Genomic DNA, 12315 nt, shown 5'->3' on the forward strand with positions numbered 1-12315 from the left:
TGGTTGAGAGTCCGCCTGACAATGCAGGGGACGCGGGTTCGTGCCCTGGTCCAGGAAGATCCCACATGCCGCGGAGCGGCTGGGCCCATGAGCCATGGCCGCTGAGCCTGCGCGTCTGGAGCCTGTGCTCCGCAATGGGAGAGGCCACAACAGTGAGAGGCTCACATACCGCAAAAAAAAAAAAAAAAAGAGAGAAATATTTAAGATATCTTTCGTTTAAAAATTGAATGCAAGGGAGAAAAATGCTCAAGGAAAACAAAATAATTATAGCATAGAAAGATTGATGGAGAAGGTGCCCAGAAACAAGGGAGACATTAGTATTATCGGATGCTGATATAGATATTTATAGAATCAGGGGAATTAAATGAACTTGAGTTTTTAACATAAGGCAAACCTGACCTGATAATTATAAGTGATAAGTTGCCATGGTTCCCCACAGGGCTACAGGCAATTAAAGAAAGTCCTAATTTTAAAGACACCAACCTACTGAGAAAGAGATGTTTTAATGACCCAATGTCACAAATACACACATTGGAGTTGTAATCCATAACCTAAGGATGGAAAGCATTTGGGAGAGGCAAGAATGAGACTAGAAAGAGATATCTGTAAGAGTACAAAGCAAGCTTCCTGACCAAATATTTTTAAAAGACGGATGAGATCATAAAACTGGCTTAGGAGGAAGAAAAATCAGTGCTGGACCCACCCCAAGTGACTAAAAGCAGTGCATCTGATGAATTCTCATCTTGCCCTACTGACAATTTCATCTTTCAGAGGTAGAAGTAGTGACAAGGGGCACTCCCACTCCAGATTTAAATCTGACCTACAAAGAAGACAACCTTGGTGAAAAAGAAATGAAATTTGAGAGGAATTCCACACATCATTTTAGAGCCCTAAATGTCCAGAAAGGGGAATGCTAAGTCTAATATAGACATGTACCTTAGAATTGAGGCAGACATCTTTCCCATGTTCAGAAAAAGTTGGTTCAAAGAAAGATAGACAGGAGGTGCAAGGCTGAGGATCTGGAAGATAAGATGGAGCATGAGTTGAGAGACTCTTAAAAATGAAGGTTTTACTATGAATCTAGGAGTTATTCCAAGATTGAAGAAAGAAAAGGACACATAAAGAGGCAATATGTCTTGCAGGGGGGACTTCCCAATGAACTCAATGGGTACCTCACAGGCACTTAATAAGCCTATGCTGAAAAAAACTGATGCAGAGGAAAAAAGAAAATATAATCAAGGGGAAAATAAATATTGCCTGAAAAGTATCATAAAAGCTAAATCTCAGAATGAACTAATTTTGTTGGTAAGTTAGGGGAAGAAAAAGGCAATTTTTAACTTCTGTCTAGGTCATGTCTCAAAGGAGAGCTAACAAATGTCAGCTCACAAATGTTAGAGAAAGCAGAGCCATGTGATCCCTCTCTACTCTATTAAACAAAATGATTGCTCAAAGGCCAAGGGGAGGAAAAGTAGAATGAAAGGACTTCAGTTCAAGCTAGATCATGAAAATTTAAGAGCATCTGTGACTCGAAGGCAATTCAAGTGCCCTGGCCCAAGTGTATATCCCAAGGTGTGGCGGCATTTGGTGTTTGTCAGTCACCCTCCATCACGGCTCTCTGAGGGCCTGAGCAGGCTGGGAGAAGCACCGAAGCAGCTGAGGGAGGAGGAGGAGGAGGCGCATTTGCTGTTGAGATGGAGAGTTACATGTGAAGAAGCCAGGCAGCCTAGAGATACTCCCAAAGGAATATGAATCTGTGAAAGAAAAAACTATAGTGGGGGCTACAGCTACACACAGAAAAAGAAAACCCCTGAACAAACTCAACAGGACAAAAACTAGATAGGATTGTCTTCCTAGAACGTGCTAGGGCCATTCTTTTTTTCACCTTCTCTCCAGCCCTTTCTCCCCTCACCAGCTGTCAGCCCTTCCTACTTACCTAATCCATGTCATACCCCTTTGCTCTTCTGGCCACTGCCACCACCCCCCAGCCAGATTTGTTTAGAAATCTATACATCAGGGGGTCTCAAGATGTGGGCCTCTGGACAGCAGCACTGGCATCACCTGTGAGCTTGTTAGAACTGCAAATTCAAGCAGAATCTCTGCATACCACAGCCCAGGCAGGAATGTATATTGATAAGCTGTCCAGGTGATTACTATGCAATTTAGTTTTGAGAACCACTATTGCAGAAGATTGGACACACATGGTAACCAGTGAGGACTTAGGTATAGCATCTTAACCTTTTCACTTATTGTAGTTTTTTAAAAAATTATATTTCTCTGAAAATACATTATATAAGCAGCCCATAATAGAACTTTAATAACTTAGGAAACTCAAAGTTAAGTTATGCAACAATCATACCTACTGAACTGCTGATGGGTTAGCACCAAACCTTCCAGCCTAATAGGAAATCTCACATCACAGCTTCCAACCATGTTCTGAATTTTAAAATCGAGGAATCTGGCGGGAAAGCCCAGCTTCTGCACCACACGAGCATACTTTCTTGCTGCAAGTCGAGACAGCTCTTCGCTGGGGAATGGCAAATGTAATTAAAGATGTCTTAATCACTACGACTGTTAACTAGCTGGGTTGTATTCACACACTTCCCTGATTGTATTTTTAGCATATGTACCATGTTTATCTTTCAGTGTATACTAGGAAGCTATAGACTTTGAGGAGAAGGAACTACCTCCCCTACTTTTGTCCCTAGCACCTAGAAAAGGGTATGGTACAATGTACAGCTGTTGAACTGAATCATAAACAGATTTTTGTCTTCATTTGCCATCTTTCACATATAAGGTAGTTTTTTCTTTTACTTGTTTTAAGTGTTATTAGATGAAATTAACTATTCCACTGGTTCTCAGAAAGTGTCCTCAGGCCAGAAGTAGTATTACCCCCTGAGAACTTGCTAGAAATGCAAAGTCCCAGGTCCCACATCAGACATGCAGACATTCTGGGGTTGGGGCCCAGCAATCTATGTCTTCACAAGCCCACCAGCGATTGTGATGCTCACTAAGGTTTTAGAATCATGCTTCTGGTCTAAAGGTGTGTGCCATTTAGATGGGAACAGCAGTAACAAAAATAAGGACACATACATACATACAAAAAAAATCAACACAAGGAAGTAAGTTATGTGCCAACTGAGTGGCATAGATAGGATGCCAGGACTTGGAACTTTATGGGACAAATTATATACTTTAAAAAAAACCATGAAAATACCTCAAAATCTGCCCAATGTTGCTCACGTTTTCTCACACAATTGTCATTCAACTCATACTCAATATGAGAAAGAAATATTCATCCAACTGTGTGGCCATGCTCTTCTAAATGTTTGTCCTACTCCACACTTAAATCCATGGCAGAGAATGTGAAATCCTGAGATTTGGGGCTTTATTTTTCATTAGGTACTTTTCAATGGTCACTACCAAAATAAAAACAGCGAGTAGCAGGGGTTGCCCAACAGGGGCAACACCTGGTGGGTGAATCCTATGAATTCCACCCTCTCTTATGGGTTATCCCCACCTTTAAGCTGAAAATCAGACGTACGTTAAAGAAAACCCAGATTGAACTTATTTGCCTGGACAAAAGGGAGCAAGCGGTAGAGTCTCTTTCCAGTCTAGATCTGTCACAACACTGTGCCATTTTCACATCACCTCATTTCATGGTGATTCTCCTCATCCATTACCAACTCCTGAAAAGTCCCTAGCAAGGCCGTGTCCCCAAGATAGCAGTGAAATAAGTGGTTTCCATTTTGAAAAACCACATTTTGCCTAAATGACCCGTTACATCTCCCATAGTGCTAATATTTATAAGGCCAAATTTCAAGAATTTGCATAGCCTTATAGTTTCTTGTATCACACAGAAATTCCCATTCAAACAACTAACGGTTAAAATCTACATGCATTTTCTTGTACAAATATTAGAAAATAGGTTAAGAACCTTGAAATTTCACCACCAGTGGTAATTACCACTGATAAATTTGGCTCCTCCGCACTTTTCTGTGCAAAGGCAGGTATCCTGCACTACGCAAACTCTGATTATTTCAACTAAAGAGAATACGTTTGGTTAAATTTTTGGAGATAATTCTGATATCTCTTACACTAACCAGACTTTTACAACTCTCTATCCAAAACTCAACAACCACATAGATTTGGATAACAAATATCTCTTATAATCTGAACTCACCATCCAAGCTTTTACTATCAGATTTTGGGAACCAAATAAATTCAGATAGGAAAAAAACACTCATGAATTAGGAAAAAAACACTCATGAATCTGTGTGTTCTCCCCTCCCACAACTTAACATCCTTCCAACTCAATATACTATACATGGCTAAATAATTTTATTTTATGATTTATTCAAAACTGTATTGCTAGAAATTTGTTCCCTCTGCCCCTGTTTTAAACAACGCTGAAATGAACATCCTTGTAGTTATCTTGCAGAGTTGTCCAAAAATGACTTAAAAATGGAGATTTCTAGGTCAAAGGATACACAGATCAACAGAAGAGAAAGGCCAGAAACTTACTCAGACACAGGTAGAGAACTTAACATGTAAAAACAGGTGGAGGAGAAATACAGCAAAATAGATTCTTCTATAAATGTACTGGGACACTGACTGGGCATTTGAAAAAAATTATCTTATATTGAAGTAAAATTCTAGACCTGCTCTGCCCAATATGGTGGCCACTAGCTACATGTGGCTATTTAAATTTAAATTAATTAAAATTAAATAAAAAGTTCAGTTCCTCTGTGGTATTAGCTTATTTCAAGTGCTCAAAAGCCACATATGACTAAAGGCTACCACACTGGACAGCACAAATACAGAACATTTCCATCATCCAGAGAAAGTTCTAGATGAGTCAAAACATTAACCTCCTTTCTTCAATACAAAGCAGGACCTGAAAAACACCAGAAAAATATATGGAGGTCAATACTTATATCATGTTGTGTGTGGAGAACGCCTTCCTAAGCATGAAGCCAAACACTGAAACCATAAAGAAAAAAGCTGGATAGACTAACCATATACACACAAAATTAAATTGCATTAAAAAAACCCCATAAAATATCACTAACATTAATATGGGAAAAATATTTATGGTATAAAATGGTGAAAATACTTAAATACCAAAAGACAAATATCTCCATAGAATATTGGGCAAAAGATACAGTAGGTAGTTTATATGCTTACGAAAAGTTAGTCTCACTACTAAATCAAAAGAAATGTGATTAAAACAACTTTTTGCCAATCAATTTAGCAACTATAAAATACAATATTAACACCCACTCTTTACCAGAGAAAATGAACACTAGGTGCATCTCTCGAGCGAGGAGAAATTGGTACTATCTTTCAGGAGGATAATTTCCTACTCATCCTCCAACACTTAGAGGGAAGAGCAGCTCTCCCACTAGTTTTTGGTGAAAGGATCTACATCAGCACAGGGCTACCTCTGCATGAGAACCAGGAAAGACGAGCCTGTAAGAGATGCCTCCTGAGTGAATGCTCAAGCTAGTGGTCAAGAAATGTCTAATTTCCCTCCTGTAAAAAGTTCTATCCATTCTTCTGCCTGCAATGAGGAAAATACACAAGAACTACTTTCCCAGGTTTATAACAGGTTTTACCACTAGTATAGCCTTTTTGTTTCTTCTTTTAAAATATACCTTAGAAACAAGTTGTAATAGCCTAGTAAAGCCCCCTTCACTATGGGGGACTGTAAAGTGGGATATAAGTCCGTATTATGAGGCTGAATGTTTTTAACCCCAAATATGGCATTTCATGAATTTAACTCCTTAGCAAAGTATTTTGCGTCTACGATGTGTTTTAGAGCCTTAATGCCACCCTTCCTTGCTTTACATAGTGAATTATTTGTCTGGTAGTGTGGGAGGACGGCTTCTCTTACCTTTTGGCTCCTGTGCAGACCATTTTCCCAGAGCTAAATATGAGGGCTGTAGTCCTGGGTTCTCGGATCCTCATTATGACGGCGGCAAACCTCTACACACAGAAGCCAAAAGGACAATTAGCCTCTGCTAGGGGTTAACACTATTTCAGCTGACCAGCTGAGCTGGACATGAAAACAGTGTTCAATAAATTGAAATTTAATGGGAAAACTAAAAAATGTCTGGGTCTATTCTCCCACATTAAGGTTAACAAAATGATCATGATTCTAAAATGTACATACTTAGAAAAAACAGGTAAGAATAATAATAGTAAAGCTAAAATTTAAGTACCGGTTATGTTTCAGACCCTATGCTAAGAGCTTTATAGGTTTTATCGCATTTAACCTCATGACAGGACTGAGTTGAATCCATTATAATTCCCACTTAGTGTACAGGGAAGCGAAGTGGTTATTTAACTTCCAACATTATACAGTAAACAGTTAAGTTGAGATTTAAAACCACGACTATCAGACTCCATGCTTTTGCTTTGATATACTTTTCTTTCAAAGACTCTTTGAGAAAAAAAAAGTATGAAGTATGTTACAGCCTTGCCAAGACTCTAGAATGTACTAAAAAGCAGCCAAAATATAAAACAGAATACATATATTGATAGGCATTCTGAAGATGAATGACAAAAAGTTGATTTGTCAAGCTCTTGCCCACCATAGTCCTCAACGTGGTCCCCAAGCCGGCAGCACTGGTAAGTCCTCCAAGTGTTGCTGATGCAGGGGAGGGCTGAGAACCACTGGCCTGCCACATCCACTTCCCCCATTAAGCTGGGAAGGAAACTGGGGTGGGTACCATGCAAGACCAAAGTTCCATGGGTTAGAGCCACTCCACAGGACAACAGATCACTCCAAGGCCAGACTGGCAATTTCAGATATGAAGTGTTAACAGTAAAAGAACCCTGAGTCAGCACTACACAGAGCCGGGCAAGGACTATTAATGTTTTCTAGGTGTTCACTAAAAAGGTAGTGCTCTCACCTGGCATTCATTTTGTTAAATTCTTAAGGCAGCTTAAGTGCCAAGTCAGAATTTTTCTAGCTGTCAAGTCCAAGTTTGGACAGATCGTGTATACCAAACTGAGAGGAAAGAGGAGGATGGTGGAGAATAAAATATGCTTAAAATGTTGATTGCTCAATAGTGGGGTCCATCATAGCTACAGCCATGAAAATCCTAGCTCATCATTGCCTGTCTGTCTTCATCATAGCCGGCTACATGAAATATAAATAGGAAAGCTTAGCTGCATTCGGTAACACTCAGGTAACACTTCAGAGGTCAGCAACAACACTACACAACAGGAAAAACAAATACTTAATCCATAAATAGTTGATGTTGGCAAGGTCCTCTGGGTTCCGACTAATATGGCCTTTTTCATCTAACTCCATAAATCCTCCACCACCCAAGACAGTGAACTTTTTCCCAGCAGGGACCAGGCCTCACTTATCTTTGTACTAAGTACAGAGCCCACCAAATCGTTAAATGTTGATTGAATTAACAAATCCACTTCCTAGGTAAATAGACCATTGAAAATGGGATGCCTGGCCTCGGGAGGACACAAAAAAGAATAGATTTTATTAAACTTTGAGGGAAAACAAAAAATCCCTGAATATTACACTTGAACTTTACACTTTAAACAATTGAGCTTTCTCAGGTAAGAGAAACTGTAAATGGAAAAATACACAGGTGTCAGGAGATAGGACAAAAATTAGAAAAAGTTATTTCCAGGAATATGATGACATTGTAAGAAAGTTAGCATTTCCATAGTCAGGTTGAAAATAGTCATACTGAAAGGTTTTTCTGAATGACAAGGGAAAGAACTTTTAGGAACTGCTCAATAATTACTGTATTCAGCACAGAAAATGAGATATTTTTTATAAGTTCAAAACAGAGAATGAGCCGATTAAACTTGTGTTGCCAAAAGCTTTTCACTAACAAATTTTTTCTTTTTTTAAAATATAAACAAAGGAATGAGTCAATATCATGATCATATGAAGGAAAGAAAATCTAAATAGAACCTAACTGGAAAAAATTACTGGGAAATCTTACCTTTGGGTTATATTCTGCATTTTTTGCATGCAAAGCTATTTTCTTCAGATCCAATTTACAGGCCAGGTTTACAGTGGAAACTATATTCCTAAAGAAATAAGTCAACCTATGTGATGAACTCGGAGATTGGGATTGACATATATACACTAATATGTATAAAATGGATAACTAATAAGAACCTGCTATATCAAAAAATAAAAATAATAATTAAAAAAAAGAAATAAGTCAACCTAAGTTATACCAGATATAAAAAGTAAAAAATAATGAAAACGTATTAACTTCCTCATTTCATAGGTTTGGGTGACTTCCTGGGGGAGAATTATTCTAAATGTGAAATGTATAATAACACATTTAGTGGTTAAGACTCCTTGCTTCCACTGCAGGGGGCGCGGGTTTGCTCCCTGGTCTGGGAACTATGATCCCACATGCCACAAGGCCAAACAAACAAAAAAATAGCTTTTTCTAAAATTTCCTGACTAGCTGACTAAAATTAAGTTTTAGATCTTTTTCAAAATGTCTCAAAATAGAAATCACAATATCAAATCAACGTGCAAATCAAATTCAATTTTACATCTTTATATCCTTTGTGTTATTCCAACTCCAGCCACAATTTTCAACTAAAGTGCTTTACTATAAACAGTACAATCCTTCAAGAAGGTGTATACTCACCTTTAACTCCCTCTTAGGAGATCAAGAGTTAGTGCTTCATTTTACAGATAACCAAACTGTCTAAAGTCCATTACGAACTAACAAAATCAAGGATAATGACATCTGAAATTCTCTTCCCTACACTATTACCATCCCATTCAGGAATATATTGATGAAATGTGTACTCAGAAGCATCACCCATTTAAAACAACAACAACAACTTACTGTAGTTGAGGCACAATTCCAGAACATTCTGAAACAGGGGTCACTGGTGTCATCGGAGTTATGGATGCCAGAGGCAAGGAGTGTGGTTTCTCAGGAGAGGGCTGGGCTGAGTCAGCATCACCAGGGTGGAGATGTGAATGGGAATTTGACCCACTGCTGCTGTTTAAGGCCAGGCCAACGTCATGTTGGCTGGGTAATGGCAACCTACTTTGCCAACTTTTAGTTTTACAATTTTCTTCAGTTTCATGCTTGCTTCTAATGACAGTCTGGTCTTTATTTTCTTGGGTAAGCTCATCTGGTAGGAAGCTGAGATCCATAGATGAGAAATTGCCAGATGTTTCTGTGACTTCTTCAAGCTGTGAATTAAACGTAGTCTCTGGATTGGATGAATTAGGTATGTACACATCATAAGGCACAATTGGGCTGAGCAGGGGTGATCTGGGTGGAGCAAGGTCATCCTAGGCCATTCCCAAAACAGACAAACAAAACACAACAAACAGAACATCATGTCACACCAAAGGGATGCCACCTTGGCTGGCAGGCAGTGTGCTCAGGATGAGGCAGTTCAGGTAGCTTATATTCATGCCCTGCTCTTTCCACAAAATATCATTAAAATTCTACTGTAGGGTTACAACACACTTAATGAAAACAGGAAAGTATATCTTAAAATGCAGAAAAAGCATTTTTCATAAAATGTTTTCCCTACTTTGGTTAGACCTGTAGTAAGTCGCCACTCTAAATCCAATTTTGTAACTGAGGCAATTTGGCAACCATGCTCTAAACTGTGTGTACTTTGAAGAATACAGATTTTCTGTACTCCTTAAGTTGATTTAAAGATTTTTTTGGAGTTTTAAATTCGTATTTTAAAGAGAAGAGCAGTAAGTGAAGGAAGCTGAGGAGATAGCTTTGAGTGCTAATCAAGCCTCCACAAGGAGCCATCTTTATTCCTTCTAGTCAAAGGAAGGAAAAGAAATCATTCCATTTACGTGAATATACAATAGGGAAAAAGTTATTGAAATTTAAATGGCAAGACTAGTTTAAATCAATGTATTATACTTCCAGTCCGGGGAAGGCTGCTCAACTTCCATTACCATCAACCGAGGGAAAGAGGCGTGCAACTGAGGGAAGCAGCTAATGTAAAATTCATGGCCTTTGTTATGGAAAAAAATCCTTGGTACATATATTACCATCCACGTCACCCAAGTTGCAGGCCTGGATTCTAGATTTTGACCACTGCTGGCAGGATAACCTCATCCCCTAGAAGATCATACTTCTGACAATTGAACTCACCAGTGCCTTGTGCTGCATCTTCTCCATCACAAAGCTATTTAGCTAATGTCTGGCTAGATCCTGTTAAATTGTGCTGTTACCACAAGTCCAGCAGATGGCAGGGGTGACTAAATGTTAGAAGAAAACACTTAAGAAGAATGCACTTATTTTCTGGAAATAAGATTTGACCTTATTTCATTTTGAATTATGTTATTAGTCTCTAACTCCCTCCACCCCCATCCCATAGATGGGCCCTGAGGGACACTGAGGTGGGGACAATGGCCCAGATTCCTCTCCATTGTTTTCTTTGCCTCTTCTGTTCTAGCCAGAAAAGATTCCATCAGCCAATTTACACTAAAGCACTAATATCTGCAACGTCAGTGTCTCCCCTCCTTTTTCCCATTATGGCATTTTAGCAGGGGACAAAGCCTCCACCCAAAGAACTAAACTTCAACAAGGAATTTAAGGCAATGTCAACAAGATATCAAAGGGTAATGTTTTACGGCAGTGGAACCCTGACAGCCTCCTTTCGAGAGAATATGTTTACAGAGTATTCCCTGCATCCTTGGCCTTATACCTGAAGAAACTTTTTGTTAAACTGTCTTTGCAGAGTCATTAACTCATCTTTCTCAGAACCTTTCCAGCGTGGGCTCTCCTTTTGCAATGTTAAACGCTGTGGGACTTCACTATTTCTACCTCATTGCTTATCATTGTCTATTTAAAAATCCGGGGACTTCCCTGGTGGCGCAGTGGTTAAGAATCCACCTGCCAATGCAGGGGACACGGGTTTGAGCCCTGGTCCAGGAAGACCCCACATGTCGCAGAGCAACTAAGCCCGTGTGCTGCAACTACTGAGCCCGCGTGCTGCAACTACTGAAGCCCGCACCTAGAGCCGGTGCTCCACAACAAAAGAATCAACCACAATGAGAAGCCCGCGCACCACAACGAAGAGCAGCCCCCGCTCACTACAACTAGAGAAAGTCTGCGCACGGCAACGAACACCCAATGCAGCCAAAAATAAATAAAATTAAAAAAAAAAAAAGAATCCGGGGCTTCCCTGGTGGCGCAGTGGTTGAGAGTCCGCCTGCCGATGCAGGGGACACACGTTCGTGCCCCGCTCTGGGAAGATCCCACATGCCGCGGAGTGGCTGGGCCCGTGAGCCATGGCCGCTGAGCCTGCGCGTCCGGAGCCTGTGCTCCGCAACGGGAGAGGCCACAACAGAGAGAGGCCCGTGTACCGCGCAAAAAAAAAAAAAAAAAAAAGAATCCGACACCCCCCCCCCAGCCGTAAGTTTTTCCCTTGCTTTTCTTTCTGAAGACTCCTTCCTCTCGTTTCTACAGTTCTTAAATTAAAAAACAAAACCCCAAAAACGTAAGAATCACAAACTGAAGGAAGCCACAGGTGCCTCCAATTTGTATTCATACTAGACAAGGTTCGAGTCCTGTTGGCAACCTTGGGTAAGTTATTTCAACTCTCGAACCTTCTATTTTTTTCAACTGAAAGACGGGGATAATCAAGCCCACCTCCTAGGGTCGCTAGGAGTTTTACGAGAGATAAAATGAAGGCAGAATCCTTAGTGCGCAGGACCCAGCGCCCAGCAATGGGGCGGGATGCGGACCCTGACTGTGGGACCGTGGCGGCGGCTTCCAGGCTCACCTGGGTGGCGCACCGGGCCAGGAAGAGCTCCAGGTACGTTTCTTCCCCCTCCATGGACGGAGGGCTCACTGTAGGGGGCTGGGAATCGAAGGGAAGAGCCAGCACGAATCGAGCTGCCGCTAAACCCGACGACGCGCGCGGGGCGCGGAAGCCGTTTATCAGCCCGCGGAAGCCGTTTATCAGCCCGCGGCCGCACGTGGCGAGGCGGGGCCCGGGCGGGGGGCGGGGAGCCGGGGACCAGGGGCCGGGCGGGGGCCCTTGTGCTGGGCCCGCGCAGTACACGCTCCTGTAGACGGCGCGAGGGAATAGATGCTGAGCCAGGGAGCTGGGTGCAGAGCTCAGCAAGGGGCCCATGGGTCGCGAGCAAGGGAAGAAGAGCTGGGGCTGGGAGGGGAAGACTCTCCTCGCTGGGGTGCTATCACCACACCCGCCCACAGGCGAGAAGCAACTCGGCCTGCAAATCTGGAGAGTTCCTTCCACCTGCGAGTGCTGCCTTTGCCTCCTGCAGGAGAAAAGTTATCGGTGTTCGCAGCATGA

The 12315-nt window shown here is 41.3% G+C and overlaps 1 protein-coding gene across 1 annotated transcript in view; it reads right to left on the reverse strand.

Moving 5' to 3' along the window:
• TBPL2 (TATA-box binding protein like 2) overlaps positions 1-11832 on the reverse strand; it is a gene marked incomplete at both ends in the record, with an annotated part of 33208 nt that extends 21376 nt beyond the window's left edge. Inside the window, 5 exons of the mRNA XM_081228857.1 lie at positions 2357-2524; positions 5894-5985; positions 7980-8067; positions 8853-9310; positions 11779-11832. Coding sequence (XP_081084983.1) covers positions 2357-2524; positions 5894-5985; positions 7980-8067; positions 8853-9310; positions 11779-11832 — 860 coding nt within the window. The remainder of the gene's footprint in view (positions 1-2356; positions 2525-5893; positions 5986-7979; positions 8068-8852; positions 9311-11778) is intronic.
• Between the last annotated feature and the right edge of the window lie 483 nt (positions 11833-12315).

This window comes from Mesoplodon bidens (genome assembly GCF_964165515.1).
Source record: "Mesoplodon bidens genome assembly, chromosome: 3".
NCBI classification, from domain to species: Eukaryota; Metazoa; Chordata; class Mammalia; order Artiodactyla; family Ziphiidae; genus Mesoplodon; species Mesoplodon bidens.